The 22,370-nt window shown below is 42.2% G+C and overlaps 2 protein-coding genes across 3 annotated transcripts; both read right to left on the reverse strand.

Annotated features, from left to right (window-relative positions):
• Positions 1 to 4,104: 4,104 nt before the first annotated feature.
• On the reverse strand, positions 4,105 to 15,076 carry TMEM165 (transmembrane protein 165). Its single transcript, XM_085223136.1, has 6 exons — positions 14,749 to 15,076; positions 12,038 to 12,263; positions 9,719 to 9,894; positions 8,822 to 9,004; positions 5,886 to 5,991; positions 4,105 to 5,060 (listed from the first exon to the last, which is right to left on the reverse strand). The coding sequence occupies exons 1-6, from the start codon at positions 14,935 to 14,937 to the stop codon at positions 4,984 to 4,986; spliced, it is 957 nt and encodes a 318-aa protein (XP_085079262.1). The 5' UTR covers positions 14,938 to 15,076; the 3' UTR covers positions 4,105 to 4,983.
• Positions 15,077 to 15,313: 237 nt separating this feature from the next.
• Positions 15,314 to 21,489, reverse strand: SRD5A3 (steroid 5 alpha-reductase 3). 2 transcript variants are annotated; one of them, XM_085223137.1, is made up of 5 exons: positions 21,237 to 21,489; positions 18,954 to 19,105; positions 18,347 to 18,544; positions 17,045 to 17,167; positions 15,314 to 16,527 (listed from the first exon to the last, which is right to left on the reverse strand). In XM_085223137.1, the coding sequence occupies exons 1-5, from the start codon at positions 21,437 to 21,439 to the stop codon at positions 16,268 to 16,270; spliced, it is 936 nt and encodes a 311-aa protein (XP_085079263.1). In that variant the 5' UTR covers positions 21,440 to 21,489; the 3' UTR covers positions 15,314 to 16,267. The 2 variants fall into 2 exon arrangements, with proteins under 2 accessions (XP_085079263.1, XP_085079264.1); XM_085223138.1 differs by having other exon boundaries at positions 18,347 to 18,541; positions 21,237 to 21,488.
• Between the last annotated feature and the right edge of the window lie 881 nt (positions 21,490 to 22,370).

Genomic DNA, 22,370 nt, shown 5'->3' on the forward strand with positions numbered 1-22,370 from the left:
CCCCCAATAATAAGGCTGATAGCGCGCAGCACAATTAGCACTTTTCTTAGATCTGAACTTTAGAAATATCAATATATTTTTCCATAAACTTATCGAGAAGAGCTATAACTATAAATAGCTACTGCAGCACCCGAAGCAATGCTGTTCAATGACACTGTTGTGCAAATTGAGAAACAGGAGCTCTGCTTACAGGAGAATGTTAGGTAACTGGGAAGATTAGCAATCCAAAGGTTAGCTACCTCAGCACCCCAGGCTCAGAGTCAGCGATACAAACTCCAGACCTCAGCAGTCAGAGGGCAGTGGGTAACAACCAAGAATTCCAATCTCAAGCAGTCGCAGTAGCTCAGTCTCTTTCAAACACCTTTGGTAACTCTGTTTTCACATAGGAAGTATGTGTAAATCAGCCTGAGGCTATCTCTCTGTAGCACATCACACAGATGGCTGCAGCCATTGCTGTGCACCTCAGCAATAACATCAGCCCAAGGTGGCTACCTGCCACAAGCGCTGGCTTCTGGGACACAGCAAGGTGAGCTGCAAGAAAATGCCATGTGAGCATAGCCTCCTACACAGCATCCGGTATCATGGAAATACCTCAGTGTAACTCTGGGTAAATTTGGATGAAACTGCATAATTCTCTTCATTCAACAGCCCAGTTTGTTTGATGCAAAGGAAAGCTGTACAGCAGCAGGCAGCCTTTGAGAAAGCTCTGAATACAGCCACTTATTAACCTGCAGATTTCCACAAGCAGCATCTGCCTATCACACCTCCAAGCAGCAGCTCATGGGACTCAGGCCTTCCTGCATTGCTCTGAGCACAGGCTGGTTTTTGAGCCAGACCTGTACTTTGGCTCACTGGGTTTCTTCTGAAAAACTCTGTACTGAAGATTACAAGTTTACTTTAATCTTTGCTTAGTGCACTTTGCCACATGCAGTGTAATGAGGGCTGTGAATTAGTTAGGAACCTTGAAAATTAAAAACTCCAGTTTCCTCATTTCAAACAACTTCGACTGGCGGGAGGTTTTTCTTCCATCCCTGTAGAACTGACCGTACCATTTAATTCTGTTTCCAGTGTTCAAGCCTGGAAATGAGTAGTTGTAGGTGGCACTTTCAAGTTTCCACTGCGTTCACAGCCTGAAATGCAAATTCTTGCTTTAGAAGCTGATGTGGAAATTCCCCTGGAACCGGCAGGGAAGTCTGCTGGAATTCAGTAGGGTTGGAAGGTCAGTGCTGGATCACTGCTTATGTTCATATTGCTGTGTAGTGATTTGCAGAGCCTTATCTTCGCTGCATAAGAATCCACTCATCATATTTAACATCCTCCAGCCACGAAAGGAAACAAAATAGCAGATAACCATCAAAGTTCCAGCTAGTTTAGTCTGTTTCTAATTCAACCCTGCAAGGCACTCGAAGTATTTAAAAGGAAGAGTACTATTTAAATTGCATACATCTCATTTCTGGAAAGCAGGGCCTTGACTGGCTAATGCAACAAGCAGCTCCTTCCCCCAAAATACCATGTTCTTCTAAGCAGCAGTTACACCCCAGGACATAAGCATGTGTAAGCCCAGGTGGGCATGTCCCAGCAGCACAGCATCAAGCCTGCTCTGCCATCTTACAGCCAATGTTTATGAGATTTTGAAATTCCCGTTCCTGAAAATGGCTCCTTCTCCCCACCTGAGAGTTGCTGCAGGACTGAACTAGGCAAGCATTGCATTTCATCCTTGTGAGCAAGCTGACATGGTCAAAAACATTAAATCACACCCATACCTGGCTCTCATGGCTATTCTTCATGCTTTTATTCCCTGCTAATCATTATTCTTGTTCACAAGGCAAAAGCAAATCATTCTGGACCACTTTAGAACTGACCATTAGTTACTGACTGCTTCCATGCAACTGAGAGAAAGCCAACTTGGATGCTGTCATAGTACTGTCAGGTGATTCATTACCCTACTTTTTCCCCAACACTTCTCAAGTGCTTAGCTACAGTTTCACAGCTTGTGCATCTCTTTCAACATTAAATCTCAGGTCAGTCCCATCTGGTTACCCAGCCCTCTGCTCTTCTCAGTGCTGTAACTTGCAGCCTGAACACTCCTGCAAGGTGGTGAACAGCTTCCTACATCTGCATCGCCAAAGAGCAACAGCGAGTTAGCTGCTGAAAAGACATCATTTTCCATTCTCCTACGCTCAACTCCACTGCTAAACACATTACAACTCACTGAGTGATGGAGGAAATTGGATAAATGTGCAATGAATGAACCACTCATTCAGACAGCACACACCACAAGTTCTCACTTCATCTCTTGGCTTAGGGAGAAGTAGAGAGGCAGTGACGGATTTTTTTTTTAATTAGAGATCAGTAACTTCTTCCAAATTTGAGGGTAGAGAGGAGGATGGGGAAATAGCCATGGGGGAGCAGAAGAAATTACTGCTCACTCTCCCAGAACTGCAAGCATTAACTTAGGATGCAGACTGCCCATAAGGGTAGGCCACCTTAGGTGTGATATCTGTCCATCTATATACACATCTTACGGCAGTAACCTGCATCTCAAGTCTACAGGGATTTCAAGATTTAACAGCGCCACACCTCTCTGAAGGCAACGCATCAGTAGCATCAGAATGCAGTATGGAAAGCTGCTAAAATCCCAGCCACTGAACCAGCCAATTTGCAGTTGTCTGAGACAACAAAGCAGACAGCTAGAGGCTGGGCACTACGGCTGTATGGGAGGACACTGTTTCATACAGTGCTGCCAAAAATACACTGGGAGTCTCCAATTACCTTCAGCAGGCTTCAGTTATACAATGACTGGATTACACCAGTCTTGGAACGGTGAAAAATTCCAACAGGCAACTCACAACATTAAATCTCTACAGTTAGTAGTATCTGCTATAGTGCCTTTTAAAACTCTTGCTAAAATCTGAGAACCTGTCTCATTTTATAATACATTTCCAAGCATAAGTTAACATTGGCTCTAAACAACCAAAAACAGTAGGAGCATTATTCTAACTCAATGAATATCTGCCTATGTATTGCCTATTTTTGACCAGGCAGTGGTCAAAAGCAGTAGTTTGCATCACATATGAGTTTGTAACACCGGAATGTAAATGTGAAAGTTGCATGGATTTATATATATATATAAAATATCTTCATTTTTTCTGTTGATCACAATTGTTTTAATACCAGAACAGTTTCAAGCAGTGCATAGGAAGTTCAGAAAGTTTCTACCTTAGGACACAGCCAACTGGTTTGGCTTTTGATCAAGAATTTTCAACAGGCAGCCTGCAGCACTGTGATTACCCAGCACTACTTAGCACATGTGTAAGAACACACTGTGCGGTAGCACCACACAAAAAGCAGTTTCCCAGTGAGCAGTTTAGGCTCTTCCCTGCTTTGGATTCCCTGTTCTTTCTTTTTTAATGTGATCCAGGTAATGCATCCCCTGAGGGTAAAAGGTTGAACACATTACAGAGAGGGCATTTACAGGGTGTGGAAAGAAGAGGCTGCAGCAATTGGTTACAATGCTTGCTTCAAAACTAAACAAATCAGTGCGTTACCCAGCAATTAACAACAGTACTGCCGTCAGCACCCTTCCTTCAGGTCAGGACACGAACATCTAGGCCTGGAGCTGTAATCTGTTTTCACACCACTCTGCATAAAAGGAATCAAGCGGCTGCAATCTTTGGGGTTTGAGAACCTCAGCATTAAGGGGTTTCTATTGGTAGCAAAATCCAAGAGGAGGCCTCCTACCCTCTGTTCTCAAACAACAATTTGGACAATCTAATTTGTAGCACTTGATCTTACTTTAGCTTCAGGCTAAAGTAGTAGATAGATAGATGCTATTAGAAACTCTATCTTCTGCTTTACAGAACTGCTACTGAATAGCTCTTAACATCTTATTTAAGCTATTAGCTCAGAATCTACTAGTTACCAAACAGCAGAGAGAACCATGTGTTTCAGTATCCCATATCTTAAGCTGCCAACATTTTCAAAGTTTTTATAGCTGGTATTTATAACAGTATCCAAAATAAATTTAGTAAGTTTAAATAAATCATCACTTTAACCTCTGTGGCAGGAATTATGGAAGTGCCAAAAAACAATACTGAAAATGACTCAAATTGAGACACTATGTTTTATTAATACTCTTCCAGATTACATCTCTATTCCTAAAAAGAAAAATATGAACATATCTAAATCTAAAGATTCCATTATTGTTCAGTCCTGGGAATGAAACACCACTAAGTTGGACCACTTAATTACTTTCCACGTACTTTATAAAGTTTAGAAAGTCAAAAAAGAAAAAAAGAAAAAAAAAAAAGGAAAAAAAAGTCAAATGCTACTAGCTCCAGATTGCACATTGAACACGGTAGGCTGTTAATCAGCACAAAATTTCCTGATAAAAATCCCTGATTAAGAAGTTTGCCCTCTAAATGAAATTTATAATATTTTCTGTTGGTGGCTCAGCAACTAAATGGTATAGGAACGGTTCCCCAGCTTTTTGTTGCTTACATTACCCAGCCTCAGGCACGTCCTGGAACCAAAGTCTTTGAAAGTGGGAGTCAACTGTTATCTCTTTAATATTTTGTTCAACATTATGAAACAAAACACTCTGGTCTGCTTCAGAGAAGGCGTAAGAATTAGCTCTTGAAGCAACGGGACCATGTGTAACAGTGGAGAAAAAAAAAGCAAGCTCCAACATTTATGGACGTAGATCTCAAAACTCAGCTGAGCCAGGTTCAGCAAACAAGAAAACCACGCAAATCCTACCACAGTAGCAGGTGCCACAGAACATACAAACCAGACAGCAAACAAATCACCACCACAGAGGCTGTCCATAAACGTGTCAATCCCACCAATCATTTGCTATAAAAAGTTCAGTGTCTCATCTTCGGTGCTTGTTTAATAATAATTCTGTACATTTATATACAAAACCACACAAGGATAGCTGCTAGATGCTTCCAATCCTTGTCCTTTTGCAGTGATGAAAAATATTTAAAAACCAGAGTCTGGACTTATAAATAGTGCAGAAAATGCAAAAGCTAAGAAGACAATGCCTCCTATGATTGTCACTGGAAAGGAAAAACAAACAAAAAATGAATTAGACATTGAGAAAGTTAAATAAATTATAATGCGTCACGGAAGACATTTACTTATTTGTTTGTTAAGAAGTCTGATTACTGAAAAATCTTTTTAAAACTTAATGCTGCAAACAGTGAAGCAGTAGACGCTATTTCTAGCTGAGTGTCAGGATGCCCATACACCACCCCATTGTTTAATCTTATCTACAAAGACATATTCTGGACCTTAGGAAGGACCTTCAGCTAGCGTGAAGCTGAGGTTGATGCCTGCTGTTGTGTATTTGGCTACGTGGAAAAAAAATAAGATACAATATTATCAAGATGGAGCAAGTCATCAGTTAGGAGTGACACTGCAGATTAGCAATTCTAGCACAGTTCAGGTAACTATACTGAATGAGTATTATCCATTAACTGCTTGCAATGGCCAGAAGCTGCTAGAAGTTGGGGCAGTATCTCTAAATTTGGCCCATTCTTCTCTAAACGAGCTAACAGGTTAGGTGGATCTTTGACCTAACCTAAGGTTATTCCTATTGCCAGAGATCCATGCTGGGCTTATTGATAGCACGTTAAATTATTGCTAGATTAGCAACTCATCATCTATGGCCTTAACAAACAAGATAGAATACATGTTTCACCTTTTCCATTGAAATTTACCTCTTCACCTCCTTTTCTGAAACTGCAGAAAACACACAGACCCAAACACTGAACTGATCTTAAAGAAGTCTCAAGAAACATTCTTCCTAAACATGCAACCATTGACATCACAGACATTACCAGCATTAATACATTTTTCAGCTGGAATGAGTTTTCACTTACCAGTCCTAACAGAAATTTTTTGTGCTATCATTCTCCCTCCAATAACTGCTAAACCAGTGCATAGACAATGTCCCACCGTTCCTCCTACTGCCACACCATAAGGATCCTGAGGAGAAAACACAGAAGGGAAAGGAAACATCAGCACAATGGAAAGCCAGCTAGTTCTGCAACAACTTCCTACCATGAAAGAATCATAGCTTGGCTCCTTGGTTACACAGAATCAAGCACGTGGAACACTATCTAGCCTTTACTCTGCTCCAGTACCTATCACTGTCTTAAAGAACAGTAACAGAGCCTTCAGCTAGTAAAACAGCCTTAATGTAAACCTGACTAATATAGGGGTATTGGGGATGTTTCAACCAAAAAGCATTTTCAGGTGGTTAAATGTAGATGCAGAGATCACTCTGCTGCACTTAAACAATTAAGTAACATTTAATGGGAAGATGCCTGCTGTTGATACACACCAGCAGAAAGAACATCAACTTAATTATAAAGGAAGAAAAAACTCATAAGTGAACCTAAGAACCGCAAGTGAAAGCGTTCAATAGCTAAAACATTCCAACTTTTTTATCCAGCTCAAGTTTGTCAACAAGTTTGTGCTTTATACTCTGGTGCCCCAATAGAAAAATTAACCAAAGAGGGGACTATTATAGAATTTAAGTCCAGAGGATAATAAACTGCTTTCAAAATGTATTGTCAACAACAGCTTTCACACAACACTGTGTAATGAGCATCACCTCACTACAGTAACAAATCCACAACAAAAAGAAGTTCCCAAGATCTGCTCACAAATTACAGCATATGTATTAAGCACCTCATAAAACAGAACAGTTCAGCATTAGAAACAGAAAAAAAAAACAACCTTTTAATGACAGATGAAGAAGGCAAAGTAAGAGCCTGATTTTCTACTGCATTAAGATGAACTAGGGAAGGTGGAGTTAAGTCCTGCAAACCTCTCCTTCGGGAAACAAAGCAAGACTTCCAGCTCAGAGAAGAAGCTATTGCCTTGCTTCATGAGGAATGCATGAAATCGCTAACATGCAAACAGCAACTGTCCAGGAAATTATCTGATATAAGGAAAACACAAAACTGACTGATCAAGACAACCAGAAGCACAAGCTACTGAGAGAAGCTAAGAGCAGTGGACAAAGAACAGATAGAAAACTACTAAGAAGGCCAGGAGGGAGGCAGAGCTGTGCCAGCAGAACACATTTGCTTCCACAATTGGGAACAGAATCCAGTATTCCTGGAACTCCTCATTTCCATGCTGACAGCAGCCTACTGGCAAAGGGTGGGTCCTGCCCTCTGCTCCATTGGCAACTGCTGTCCCTTGGAGAGAATAATTTACAACTTCTTCCATGAGTTCAGTGTCTTCAGTAGAAGTGCTCAGAGACAGCCAAGAAAATCCGTCTAACATGATGTGATAGAATTTCAGTTCCCTTTCCAAATATTTAGGCAGATGAGTGTTTCTTACACACAGAAAACTACTATGGTGTTAATTCAAGTTCTTAAGGATTGTTGTCAGGATTAGGTTCATTAAGACAGACTTAAATCTTACTCCTGGTGTATGCTCTGAGACAGTTTACATTATACTTTTTTTTCCTCCAAAGAAACCATGTTTCATTCACTGTGACAGGATGGATACTATTCACTTAATGAGCAGTCAGAGTATTTTCTTTTCACTGAAGTTCACACTTGACTTACCACTCTACTGACAATCCCTGTAAAATTTCTCTCCCTGTAAAATTTCAATCCCTGTAAAATTTTCTCTAATATTCTCGCTATGTAAATTACTCTTTGTGAAATACTTATTTAGTAAGGTATCTGAATACTTTATGTAAGTAGTATAAAATAACCCCACAGATAGAATGAGAAAAGATCAAGACACTTCAAATTCATTTTCCGTAGTACTTTTGTAGCACTTATACAAATGTTTCATATGTTAAAAGCTTAACATCCACAGTCTTCTTTCACAATCCTCAGTACTTCATGGACTGCACCACAGAGACTGATGGACATTTCTTAATGGGACACTCAGAAAAATGCAAAAGAGAAGTCAACCTGTGATAGGATGGGCATAAGCAACTTACCCAGCACCATACAAACTCTTTGGTGGGGGCAGTAGTAATAATTTCCAGTTTGCCAAGATGGCATGTAGCTAACTGAACAATGAGATCCTCCTCTCTCACTTGCTCCCTGCCTCTCAAGCTCTCAGTGCCTTCCCTACTCTGTAATAGACAAAAGGTTCCTACAGATTATAGCCTCCTTCATTATGCAGCCTTGATTTATCCCTGGGGAAGGTCTGAGAGTGCACTGATGGAAGCACGAGTCCTAGGAAAAAGATGTAAATGATCTCAATGCATGGAAAAAACACAGGGCAACTAGTGAAGGCTTATAGTCAGCCTTTTAATAAGCCTGATGTTTCTGTAAATGTGTAACAGTTATATGAACTCTGATCATCGTGCTGAGTATCATTTCATTTATGGTACTGCTTACTGCACAGCAGTTCAGAATTTTAGTTCCACAAACTTTAACAAATTCTTTTAGATTTTTTAGAAAGCAGTATCTTATCAACAGTTTCAAATTTGCTAGAATTAAGGTCTCCTTTTAAAGCTGCTGTGTTAAAGCTGTATCATCTCACAGGATCCTGAGAAAAAGTAGTTCTGTAACATCCCTATCTTTACACCTTATCAAATAATTGTATTCAGCTACATGATGTCAAACAACTCTTTTCAGAAATGCCCATGCAGTTCTAATCATGTGACCATAGTTAAAACAACACGAAGAGCCTCCGTGCATTTTCACATCTCTGCACAGCTGTGACATTAAGTAAGGCACTATAAAGCAGCAGGTGTGAACGTGACGTATTTTGTCTCTTTTACCCACCTGCAGACAATCCAAGGAGAGTAAAAGAAGGAGCATTCTGCAGCACTCACCTCTCTGGCTGCCAAGACGATGGTTGTTAACTGGGAACGATCACCCCACTCTGCTAAAAATGTTAAAGTAAATGCTTGTACAAAGATGGGAGAAATAAAATGGAGCCATTTCTTCTGAGGTATAGTGGCAGTTGATCCCGTTTCCACATCCCCGGGCCCATTTAACAATTTAGTTCTCTGAAGCTGTAGAAGACAAAGGGAATTAAAAAAATATATAAGATTAGAAATGTCATCTAAACAATCCAAATGAAATACTTAAACTGTAAAGCTGTTAATTTAATATCTGAAATGCTATTAGCCACTGGCTGTGCATACTAACACGTTATTTATATTAGATGGTATTTTTTTAAAGCTTACTACATATATATAGTGTTTAATGTAATATATACATATCACCTCTGATTTCCAATTGCTGGTACTCTCAAATCTTGCAATCACATCACAGTTACAACAGGAACAATATCTAGTTTTAAATGACAGATTGCTTCCCACCTATTCTAAAGCAGAAGTCTCTCTTCAAAAGTGGTGGCTTTCAAATCAAGAGTGGATAAAATTGACCCAAAGAAACAAGATTACTATTCCTTAGAAATGTACCTGAACATTTATAAAGTCTGTTAGTACACACCATTAAAAAAAAAAAAGAAAGAAAGAAAGAAAGAAATTCTACAGGGAAAACCCCTTTTCTTCAGAGAAGTAAGATATGCCACAGGTCTGGAATCATCTGTTGAAATAGCATCCATATGGCCACTTCTATCCAGCTGACCACGTTTGTTGTGTTAGACTTATTAATTGCAGCCACAGCTGAACATCCCAAACATGAAATATAGCACTGTTCTGCAACTTCAAAGCCATAACTGTTTCATTAGTCGTAATTCACAGAGAGAGTTTATGACTTACTTCCTCATCTTTTTTCTTAATTTCTGCCTGAACTTCCTCCAGCTCTTCCTGGCCCTCATCTGGACTCATTTTCAAGCCTTCTCGAAGCATTCTAATGCCAAAAATGGCAAACAGTGCAGTCGACACATAGTATGTATACACACGAGGAATAACTGTTGTGGCATAACCAAACAAAACTGAAAAGAAAACAAATGCATAATTTCAAAAATAAGAATGAATATAATTATTTTTCCCATACCAGTCCAAGCAAATTTATTTTTCTACTCAAGGTAAACACAAATCCTGCTCTTCCCCAAGCACACCGAGAGATTTCATCTATAATCACGTTAGATTGGTTATGACGTATAACATCAATTCACTCTATTTATTTACATGGCTGTATGTTGGATGACATCTTCTTCCAACCATTTTTTACATTTATTTCAGATCTGTCTTCTTCATCAGATAAAGGCAAAATGAGATTTTCTACAAGATAAATTTTCTAAGCACACCCACACCCAATTGCCTGAATTCATGCCCTTCTTTGGCTGAGTGCAAATACCTGAAAGCCACTATTCCTCTCTCTCTCTCTTCTACACTCCACCAACTTCAATCCTTCTTTAATCCCACTCAGAGAACAAAAAACTACTTCCACAGCGCATCTACTTTTATGGGTATTGAAGGTGATCAAACTCAGCCAAAACTACCTCTCAAATAGAAGAAATATGTACCCAAGATTGACTACTCCACAAAGATCACAGTTATGGGCATAAAAGGCCTGTGTAGATACAAGGAAATTAAAACCTCACACCTAATGTTCTCAGCTGTTTGGACCACAGTGTCATACTGCATGTGCAATGAGCCACGTGGAAACATGCTAACATATGCATACATCCTTCCTTACTTGCATCCACACCGTCACTACCAAAGTAAGATTATCAGATCAAAATAAAATTAGGCTGCAGTACACATGCAGAATAACAGTATTATTGCATAGCCAAATAAAACAGAAGAATATAAAATTTGTTTGAAAGATTGAAAATACTGCATTATACAAAATGCATACAGCATTACTTGCCACATACAAAGTACAAAAACAGTGAAATAATCAGAATGACAATGCAGCTTGTTATATCGCAAGGGCAAAAATGTTTCTGGGCACAGCTTGAAAATAAACAACACCAAAAAACCAACACCACATACTGATTATTTGGATATAGATAATTTAAATGAGCAGGAATTCATGAAATCACGGTTGGAAAACAACAAAAACAAAAACTCCAGGAATTTCTAGCCACAGTTTCTAGGAAACAAGGGCAAAGAAAGGGAAAATCCCTGCTCCTTTTCTAGGGAATACATTGACTTTACATAGAAAAAGGGAGAGCTGTAATGGGCAGACAGATGTAAAAAAGAGGCCACAGGGTGCACCTTCAACTATGATACTAAATAAAGGAAGCACACAGTGCAAAAGTGGAACAAGTCTCACAGACTAACATTATTAAGCAAGTAATGGAAGAAAACTTTTACAATGCTATCAGAATGAACAGCACAAATGGAAACTGCTGTAAGACTGCAACAATAATTGTAACAATGCATTCACAAAAGCTATGCATCTGAAGACGCTCAGACCAACACTGAGACCCGATACCAGTTAAGAGGCTGTTTCCAGCACATATAAAACACTGAACGTTATTTCAAGTATTTCTGTAGAGGGCATGTTAAGAAATGAGCACACATACAACCAAATTCAGTCTGCATCCGATGTACCTAAAAGGCTGCTTCATTCTATGGTTACAGCTGTGTAAGCAGCCAAAGCTACAGCTCCCCACGTCATCTGACACCTTGCTCCCCTTCCAGCTCTTTGCTCTGTACTGTGCACCACAAAGGTTGATGACTGAATGTAATCTTCCACTTTTACAGCCAGATACATACACAAAGACACAAGTCAGTCAAGAGGAACGTGACATCCTATTAAGCATCTTTCACTTCGGGAAGGTAAAGACCTCAGCCCTACATTCTTTAGGTACACTAATTTAACAGGAGCTAAAAATAAAAAGGAATGAAGAAATCTAAAAGCTAAGGGATTGCTTGGGCTCTCCGAATTCAATTCCTTTTCCTTAAAAGCATACAGATGTCTAGGGAGTGTGAACACCTAATTGGAGTTTAGAGTCTAATGCCACAGCCCCCAGAAAAAACCTTCAAAATCTACACAAAACTGAAGACTGCACACACCTGCTGTCTTCACACTACCTTCCATTTAATTTCAGTTAGGGTTTACTAATAAATACAGACTTATTCAGCACATTTAAACATACAAAACAAAACAACATGAGGGCTAACCTGATAAGCATGTCATCAGTCCTAAGGCAAGCATAGCACCAGCCAGTACAGTCAAACGGTTGTATCGCATTGCCATGATGGCTGCAATGAAGAAGGTTTTATCTCCAAGCTCTGATACAATGATGACTGATATAGCAGCCACAAACGCATGAATAAAGCCCAAATTAGTCTTGTCAGTTGACTCTTCATTGACAAGATGAACTGGAGCAACTGGCGAGGGTCCCTTCTGTAAGCAGGGGAGGAGACAAAACAAAACAAACACCAATTAATTAAGCTTGAACATGTAATTCCTGGAAGTACCGAGCTCTCTGTTTCTCCTGTCACATCACATTGCCTAGCGTGGCATTTTAACTATTCACCCTCCATGTGGTATTAGCTATTATTAACTGGCTGCCACCTACCTCAAATTAATAGGTGGTCACTTCACAAGAAGCACCTGCTCTGATTATTAAAGCAGTACTTCACCATGCATGCTACTACTGGAACATGAGAGCCACTACCAGTCAGACAGGGGAGAAGCAACTTTATATTGCTGTTGCTACAGCTGTTGTCTGCTTACATTACGACACTCAAGCAAGCAAGCAATTTTATGATGGAAATATTAAGAACTAAACTCTTCAAATCTTCAAGCAGAAATTGAGTGATTATGAGAGCTCAGGAGAAAAGGGAATCCTTTAAAAATCTGTCAGGATCTCCTCGCAGAATCTTTGCATCTCAGCCCCATTAAAGTTTTATGCAACTTTTCATGAACTCTTTTTTTTGTACGCACTGTTGAACACCAGCTCTAAGGCTCCTCAGTGCTCAAACCAGCTCAGCACATTCCAGATTTCCCTCAACAATCAGTGTTTACTTTCATGAAGATTAAGACACCTATAATTAAAAGCAGACCCAAAAACAACAAAGCTGCTGTTCACGTGCTTGACCAGAGATGGCCAAGAAAGTTAACACCTCCATGAACAGAGACAGATTGCAACTTGTTTCATCAGGAGACTTGCCAGAATTCCCTCAATAGTGCTGGGAAGTCTGAAGTTTGATGTTTGAAATTTTCATGCTCCCTATCTTGCATCAAGCAGTATGCTGACAACTTTTTTTTCTATATGTGATCACTTGGCAATGGAACCCCCTAACCAAGAATAAAATTTTAGTTTCTTTGTATTCAAACTTCTAATCCTAAATACTGATACAAGCTGAAGAGTCCTGAGTTGCAACAAGATAGACTTTCTTCTGCTTACACGCAGGAGACTACTTTCCCCCCATCAGCTTGTAAGCAATGGGGTCTTGGTACAAAAATTTTTATCTACTGAAAAACATCAGCTCATTTGGCCAAGCTCCGCTGTCCAGCACAGCATCAGGTACCACCTCCCCAATGTAGTTTACTGAGAGCAAACACACAAGCTGCTAAAACAAGCTCTTTTCTTACAATAAGAGAGTTTGTCAACTACTGCTTCTCAGATGATGAATCAAAACTTTTTTTTTTTTTTTTTGGTAACAGATCCCTCAATTATTTTTTTTTAGCATTAAAAAACAGATAATCACAGCTTTTCTATCTTCAGCTTGCCAAAAGGCTGGCTTTTGTTTGGCACGTATAACTGAAGCAGAAAACATTAAACTACTTAAGAAAAATCTCCTCTCTGCTCCAGCTTTATCAATATAATGCCTATTGACATTAAAAAAAAAAAAAAAAAAAAAGACAAAATTCATTGCCAGCTTTAACCTCAGTAACTTACAATCACTTCATTACAGCCAGCAGAGTGCCCTTCAACAGAGTGGTGAACAGAAAATGGCAATATAACACTTTGGCAAACTTTTTTTATCCTTTAAAAATCACCAAAGCTCAGCCACTGGTGGCCAACACAGATGACAATAGGGATGCTTGCTCGACTACAGCAAGAGCAGTCATATCAACAGAATCACATACAGAACATCCTGAGCTGGAAAAGAGACCCATGAGGATGGAGTCACAGCCTGGTCTGGGTTGGGAAGGACCCTAAAGCCTTCCCAGTTTCACTCTCATGGGCAGAGCTACCCTCCCATCAGCTTAGGCTGCCCAGGGCCCCATCGAACCCGGCCTTCGGCATCTCCAGGGATGGGGCACCCACAGCTCCCACCTGGCAGCTGCGCCAGAACCTCACCGCCCACAATTCAAACTCCACGTCCGACAGCGCGATGCAAGCTCTTCTCGAGTCGCGCTCCGGAAGGCGGGCAGCCCCCAGCAGGCTGCTCGGAGCTGCCAGGTGAGGGCCGGGCGGCCACATGGAGCCACACGCAGCCATATGGAGCCACATGGAGCCCGCCGCTGCCTCCACGTTCCGTTCCCACCGCCCTCTTCGCAGCGCTGCGCTCAGGCCGGGATACGCGCTGCCGGGAGCGCTCGTGTTACCTGCAACGCTATAACTGACGCTTCAGTTCCTCTTCCCCAGAGGTTCCAGAAGCAACACTCCGGCGAACGTTACAGTGCTATCTGCTAGAACGTTACTTTTGCACTTCCTCTGTTTTTCTGCCCTCGCGCTCCCCCGTTCTGGAGCAGCCTCCTTCAGTCGCAGCCTTCGTGCGCACACGCGGTCACTCCGTACGGTTCACCTTGACAATGCGAGCGCGGAGCCGCGTTCCCGTTCCCGCCCCTCCCTCCCTCGCTCCGGCCCCCGCTCTGCCCCAGGGCCTCGAGGGACGCGCTCCCTCACGCAGGCCGGCGCTGCGCGGTCCCGCCTCACCTCGGCCCGCGGCTCGGCTCCCTGCCCCGCTCCCTGCGGCGCGGCCGCCGGCACCTTGTTCCTGCCGGGCTCTTCCTCCGGCGCGGCGCGCAGCCCGGCCGGCGCCGCCAGCAGCACGAGCATCGCCAGCGCGGCGGCCCCGGACAGCGGGGCCGGGCCGCGGCGGCCGCGCTCCGGCGGGGAGCCCATGGCGGCCCGCGCGGCGCTGAGGGCCTCTCACAGGCGCCGCGTCATCGCCCCTCGCCGGGAGCTGCCGCCGCGCGCCGCCCGTCCCAACCGCTTCCTGCCACGGCCCGAGCGCGCGGGGCGGCGCCGCGGCTCGCCCACCCGGCCCGCCCGCCGTGACGGCAGCGGCACGGCCCGCCCATGGCACCCGGGAGGGCGGTGAATGGAGCGGGTCGCTTCGCGGCGCAACCGGAGACCGCCTGAGTGCTGCCTCGGAATGAAGGCGGCGAGGTTCGGTGCCGGGAAGGGGCGGCTCCGCGTCCCGCAGCTGGGGCTCCGGGGTTCGAGGAGGTTTTGGGGGTGTATTTATCGCGATTTTGAGAAATTAGACGAAATGGGATCGGAAGGTATCAAACATCTTTTAATTAAATATTTTGTGTCATAAGATATGTACCGAAGTACATAAAAATTCTTGTCATATACAAAATATTGTTAAGTATACACAAAGAAGGGAGAACGCGCTGGAACACCAGCGGCCCTCTACTCCCCTCCCAGGACCACGAGGAGGACACACCGTCCAGTTCCTAAGTGCAAAACCCACCTCCCCCAGCGGCAGCACCTCTGAGCTGCAGGCCCCTCGCATCTGCCCCTGCAGGCCCTTAAGGACCAGGGCAGGCTGCTGTCACCCCACAAAACACAAAGGATGTCAAGGACCTGAACTTAGGATGCAATCTGCAAATTCTCTAGACAGAGAACCTTCCACGATTTTCCCAGATTAAGGATAAACAAGGAGCGTTTTGTGCTTCGCTTATCGCTGCTGCTGAGTGAGTCACCACTCCAGCACAGCTTCCTCCACCACTCCTCTGTGCTCACAGTTGCAAGGCATTGCTTGGTTTTCATTACCACCAGGGAAGCATAGAAAGACAATGCATCATTTGCCTCCCTCTGAAGAGTTGCAAAGAAAAGAGAATGCATATAAATATGCTTAAGTATTAGGTAAGGCATGAAATACAACAGTTCAAATGATTCCCTGCACTATCGTTTCTCTTCAATTCTCATGTATATGTATTGTGGCTTGCTGCACAACAGTAAATGCTTTCTGCATAAAACAGGACTATAAACATGGAAAAGACCCAGTTAGCATCTCATCAGTTCTAATTAAGAGCTTCATTAAACTTTTTCTTTGCTTGCAAGACACACAGAGACCTTACATTTCCCCACATAAATTAGGAACTCTGATGAGATAAAAATTATGAGTTTTTAACCTCTATGGCATAGAGAAAGTGTGCAATTTTGCCTTGACTTTAGTAAAACATTTCCTAGTTTGCACTAAATACACTTTAGAAGGCATATTCTAAAAAATAAATGGTATAAATGCTTTTCGATGCTTTGGGTAGGTGGTAAATTTTTCCTGATAGAACTCATGACACAAAACAGCAGCCAGTGTCTGGTTAAAAAAAACATACATCACTACGAACCACCACGTCACATTGTGAAATCCAAATGTGATGGCCATAGATATATAGATGAGTAGTTCTGCAAAATAATGAGGGCAAGAAACTCTTTCAAACCAGTCTCCAAAAGGTATACTGTGGTTCAGACTTAAAACTTCTCCTGCAAGCAAACAGAAAAAAACTGAGAACAATTCATTAAATGAACTTTTCTACTCAGAATTACAGAACAACACACTCATTAAAATGATCACATCGTTCACTCCATCTGATCTGGCAGCTTTGCATGTCTTAGTGAAGTAAGACATCACTCTCTGGCTGTTTGTGAAAATACAGAGAAGGAAATGTATTTTTACATTTTTTCTTTCTCAATTTGTATGGAGAAAGAAGTGATGGTTCAGAGGAGTGGTACAAGTCCTAAGCATTGTTATTTGTCTGTCTTTAGGATGACAGAAGCTAGACCCTTCAGTGTAACTTCTGAAAAAATATACATACGTATGTAACATTCAGCTGTCTGATCTCTTTTCCAAATGGTTTCATTTAACCTACTGAAAAATCTTAAGAGTGCCACACTATGAAAAAATACTGGTGTTTTAAGGTGGTAGAAGCTACAGAAGCTTATTGAAACAACCAGCAAATATTTACTTAAATATATTGTTCACAGAAATGAAACACCTTACCTGATTTACTTTTTCTAAGATTAGCTAAAATCACAAGACATCTGTGCTGGTGAAAAGAGGCCCAAACGTACATCACAATCCCTACGATGTGATACCAGAAGATCTGCACTGAAAGTCCTTTTCCTGAATAAAATACATTTCATTAAAATATGTTTCACCTTTTTCTGAGCATTGTCCCAAAACAGTACATACATATTTTGTACGTGTCTCACAAAATTTGAGTAGCAAGATGCTAATTTGTTTTTTGATCCAGTATCTTTAGGTACACTATTACATACAACTGATAAATAATTCAGTCTCAGATCTCAGACCTGAATTCTGTTTATAATTCTTACTATCCTAATGAAAGACACTGCTATGTTTCAAGTCAACACGTAAGTACAGTTTGTCCTGTTCACAGTGAGTGGTATATATACACATTATAAACCACTTACCCCAGCAAAAACTCTGTATTGAGGATGGTCTCCCCTATGTACAAGTGGATATATCATTTCTGAGTATCCAGCAGATAAGTAGAAAACAGGTCCAGATTAAAAAGGCTTTACCAACTCATACACAGTCTGAAGGCAGTTTAAAAAATAACTTGATTAAACTAGACCTGATGTGGTTCAAAGTGGTTAAAAGCTTTGCTAAAGTCACATACTTGGTAATGACTACTTGGCATAAAGCAGTCCCGGGGAAAAGCTACAGTCAGCTCAAGTGTTGCAGAGAAGCAAGCAACAGTTCAGTGGAATGTGCTGGCAGAAACGGGTCATAAAATTCAAATTTCTGCTTTATTAATGGAGACATTACAGTACCAAAAGAAAGAAGAGGCAGATTGATATAAGGCAGAGAAGTGGGGAGTTCTCAATGGAAGGCAAAGGAACTGACCAAGACTGTCCTGCAGGCTCACCTGAAAGGAAAGCGTACGGCAAAAAAACAATCTCCAGTTTGACAACTGGAGTTATCTAGTGATATTTGAAACTGGCAACAATTATTGTTCTTCACAAAGCATATATATCTCAGTAGAAACTGATCCAAAACAATTGTGAGAGTATTTACAGTGAGATGGAATAATGGTGAATTTCAGGGAATAACAGCGGTGATTTAAGACAAAAATTAGTGAACAAGCAAGAGCGTGTCTGTAATACCGCTTGATAAAGCAACATACTGAAATGTTACTTTGGAATATACCAGTAAGTTATTATTACTTCTCATTGATTAACACACTTCTCACACAAGTCCTCCATGAAATCAAGTGAGCCATTTGCCTTGATGGAAAGAAATGGGAGAAAAAAATGCAACAACGAAGCAGGTACTTACCGTTCCTAACATTAGTAGGCACTTGACATAGCACAGTTGAGCCAACAGCAATGTAGTAACCAAGTCCAAAGCAATACTGCACAATGTGGATGACGCCATTGGAAAACACGCTGGTATAGAGGCATTCTGCAAGTCTTTGAAAGCTATGCAGCCAAAGGAGCAGGAGAACCAAGAGTGCAGAGAAGCCTTCACTGTCTGCTTACAAATAAAAAATAGCGACTTAATGAGAGATAGGACCAATTTAACCACAACAGTACTTCAAAAGAACTAATTTTCCCCTCCCCAAAGCAAGATCCTTACCCTCTTTTTAAACTAACCTAGCACTGGCAAAAGTATTTGTACATTTGACACACTGCTGCGTGCAGAGACTGAGCAAGACTACATCTACAAGGTGCTAATAGTTGTTCCTGCTAAAAGAACTGCTGAAAGTTACTAAATGCATAGCATAGAATGATTTCCACCCTGAATAAGGGAACTGGTATTCCAGGAAAGTCACTTGGAGCCTAGTTTAAGAGCAGCTTACAAGGTAGCATATGAAGAATACATATTAAACCAAGGATGGTAACAGAGTTTCATAATATTTACGTGGCTGCTTCATAATACCTACCCGCATTCTGGTTCTGCAAATCTCTGCCAAAAGCATTATGGAAGATCTGAATCCATGGGGGTAATGATGCTCCAAGGAACTCAGCTTGAAAAAGCCTCATCAGTAGAAAGCCATTCCAGAGTATAGAAACTACATAAAAATGAATAAACCACCTGGGAACAAAAAGCGCCTTCATTAAACTTAATGTTCTCCTCATTCTTTAGATGGAAATGTAGCTGCAGGACATGCTTGTCTTGTGGTGAGTACATGCCTTTTTGGCTCACCTATCAACAAGATTACGTTTCCTTAGAACACTCAAACCTTCTCTTTTGGAGAACTGGAGGTGAGAAGACAACTTCATTAGTTAGTGAAGCAAAATAAAACAACAACCTCCAAGAACAGCTCATGTGCATCTCAACAGCAATAAAGAGGCCAAGTAAGAAACTCAAATGCACACTCCACCACAGCTTGCCCATCAGCAGTTAGTAACCCCTTTGGGTGTTCACTCCTCAGTTCTATCACCTACCAAGCAGAAGCAGTGATGTTTGCTCTGCAGATGCGCAACAGCAAAAAATAAAGCTTCCACCATTTTCTGCTTAAAAGACAAACGAAATTTGTATATAGACAAAACCATATTTCTCCCTTGAAGCTTCAAGCTCTTTCTCCCCCAAACTATTACTTGGTAGATTTATGTCTTATCAGTTGCTGGAGAACTTTCCCCACAAGCAGCGGTTTTTGTCCCAGCAAAAAAAAATAAACAAGCCCTGCCAGCTTAGCTGAGAAATGCCCTGTGAGATTTCAACAATCTCAATTATGCATGTAACGTACAGAGCAATCCAGCACTACAGTAAGTACACATGTCCTTCAATGAAAGAGGAATGCTCTGTGTTTGCCGAACCAACCTGAAATTAATCATAATACTTGACAAGATGGAAGAATAGAGTTAAAAACCAGTCTGGGCTGGTGAAAATATGGTTGTTCAGAAACAAGATGAATGGGGACAGAAAACATGTCAACAGCTAGCTTCGGGATCTTCTCAGCTAGCAGGATTACACGTTCAACACTGCAGTAACAGAATTGTTTCATACATTCTAGAGCTTGATATCAATTCACCGAGAAAGCTGTATTCTTTGATTAGTATATTCCCTAAGAAGTGGTGGGAAACTCCTGTTGGAGAAAGGTCGATTCAGATGAAACCCTACCATACTTTGCAGTGCATTACAACTAAAGCCAATGCTTTTATGAACCCTTCTTCTTGCTGTGGCTACCACAGAGCTTAAGTGCATCCCCGAGAAACTGGAGCCAGAAGCTTGATAACAAAGATAATACATGATAACATCTCTTTTAATATGTGTCACAATTATTATTATTATTAAAACATTGTCTTTGGAAGCAACTTACATAAACTGTATTGCTGACAACTGTGATAGTGATAGATTGCCTCATTAGGGATGACTGAATCTTTGGGTTACATAGCACCCTAATCCTGTCCTGACAGACTTGTTAGATCATGTCACACCTGTGTTCAAGTCAAAGGCCAGTTCTAGCTAAAAATCTCAGCTGAACAAAACAACAAGGTCACAGTAACATATAAAAAGCTGTAGAGTTTTAATTCCCTCTTTTATTCTATTGAACATAACCCATTAAGAAGAGGTCTTCACAACACTTTGGTTGTTGCAGTAACTATTTCAGAAAAAAAGTTGTGCTTGGGTAGCAGGACAGTTCTTTCGCCTTATTAGTGACTGTTCACACAATATCCAGATATTTGTATTAACATGCTATTATCAGCACCCTGTAGCATGTTTTATAAAGGAATTCAGAAGGAAGAAGACAATGACAGAATCAATGATCCATGTGGATCCCTTCAAACTCAGGATACTCTGTTTTATGACTGAGAACTGATTTAAGAAAGCAACCCCACAGCATATTTGTACAGTCACACTTACACTCAGGAGTCCATCTGGGACCAAGACAAGTCCCAGATCCGGTCTTGCTGTAAGGTTTGTTACATAAATACCGCATGGGACTGGGATTCAAGAGTAAAGAACATCAGAGCCTCACAGTCAGCACCTCATGGGAACCATATACTTAGCCATACCGTAACTCTAGAGCAGGCAGTTTCTCTGCGGGGCTGAAAAGCATACAAATAAGCTAGTAATATACTGAGTATTAATATTTCAGAACAACGCAACCCTCCTGGTAGCCGAAGACATCTGCAGGCACCGAACGGGCACCAAAACATCACCTGAGAGGGCCTTCAACGCCCTCAGCTCGCAGTCACGGCCGCCGCTCGGCCCCCCTCACCTCTTTGGCACCTGTAAGCGGCGCAGCCAGGCAGCCTGCTGCCCGCCTCTCTTGGTCTTCCCGTACCGGATGAGATCCTGGAAGAAGGCGGAGGCGACGTCGGTGCCTCCCCCGGGCCGCCGCGCCTGTGCCCGATGTAGCAGCAGCAACACCAGGAAGGCGGCGGCCAGCAGAGCCCAGGCGGCGGCCAGCACCGCCGGCATGGCTCCGGGGCGGTGCCTGCGGAGCACCGCCCGCCACAGGCCCGCCCCACTCCGCCCACCGGCGCGGCGCGGCGCGGCGCGTGGGGGGCCGGCCTCGGAGTGCGCCGGCGCCGCTGTCTGCAGAGCGAGAAGTTTTCACAGCCGTCGCTGCTTTGCTTTCTTATTTCTGCGGACCTAAAATAGCTAGGGATAAATAAAGTGTGTATTTAGAGTGTTATCTAGTGCCTCTCTCTGTGTGCAAACGGGCATGTTCGCTGTTTTTCTCATGTTTTCGTTTGGAGCTGCCACTGCCTTGGGCGCTGAGGCACGTTGAAAAGCGCTGGGGAACCTGCCGGTTGCACCCTGATGCCTGGGGCAACCCGTGAACTGCACTGCTGCAGCCTAGGACACTTACTTTTCATTTTTTTCCTAATATCACCCTCCTCTACGCATGCAGGAGTCCTGTTCAGACCTTCACTTATTATGGTCTAGAGTAAAACTACATCTAAAGTCAGGAAAAAATAGCTGAACAATATTTTGAAGTCTTTATAGAATCGTAGAAAAGACCGCTCATATTGAGTCCAGTCATCAGCCGATCACATCATGCCCACTAACCATGTCTCTCAGTGACACATATACACGTTCCTTGAACATCTCCAGGGAGGGACAGTGACTCCACCACCTCTGGTTCCAACGACTCATCACTCTTAATGGGGAGAAATGTTCCTAATATCCAACCTGAACATCCCCTGTGCAACTAAAGGCCATTGCCTCTTATCATATCACAGTTATCTGGAAAAATAGGTCGACCTCTACCTCTCCACAACCTCCTTTCAGGTCATCGTAGAGACCTCAAGGCTCCCCTGAACATCCTCTTCTCCAGAATGAACAATCCCAGTTCCCTCGGCTGCTCCTCATAAGACTTGTGCTCCAGACCCCTCACAGCTTCCTT

Source organism: Meleagris gallopavo, chromosome 4, assembly GCF_905368555.1.
Source record: "Meleagris gallopavo chromosome 4, MGAL_WU_HG_1.1, whole genome shotgun sequence".
Classification (NCBI taxonomy): Eukaryota; Metazoa; Chordata; class Aves; order Galliformes; family Phasianidae; genus Meleagris; species Meleagris gallopavo.

Coding starts and splice junctions, on each gene's coding strand:
- TMEM165 (XM_085223136.1), bottom strand. CDS start 14,937: ATGGGCTCCCCGCCGGAGCGCGGCCGCCGCGGCCCGGCCCCGCTGTCC. Junction 9,005..9,718: donor TTAAGAAAAAAGATGAGGAA/GTAAGTCATAAA, acceptor TGTCTTCTACAG/CTTCAGAGAACTAAATTGTT. Junction 5,992..8,821: donor TCGTCTTGGCAGCCAGAGAG/GTGAGTGCTGCA, acceptor TTTTCTCCTCAG/GATCCTTATGGTGTGGCAGT.
- SRD5A3 (XM_085223137.1), bottom strand. CDS start 21,439: ATGCCGGCGGTGCTGGCCGCCGCCTGGGCTCTGCTGGCCGCCGCCTTC. Junction 19,106..21,236: donor CGCTTACAGGTGCCAAAGAG/GTGAGGGGGGCC, acceptor TTTTGTTCCCAG/GTGGTTTATTCATTTTTATG. Junction 16,528..17,044: donor TCTTAGAAAAAGTAAATCAG/GTAAGGTGTTTC, acceptor GTTTGCTTGCAG/GAGAAGTTTTAAGTCTGAAC.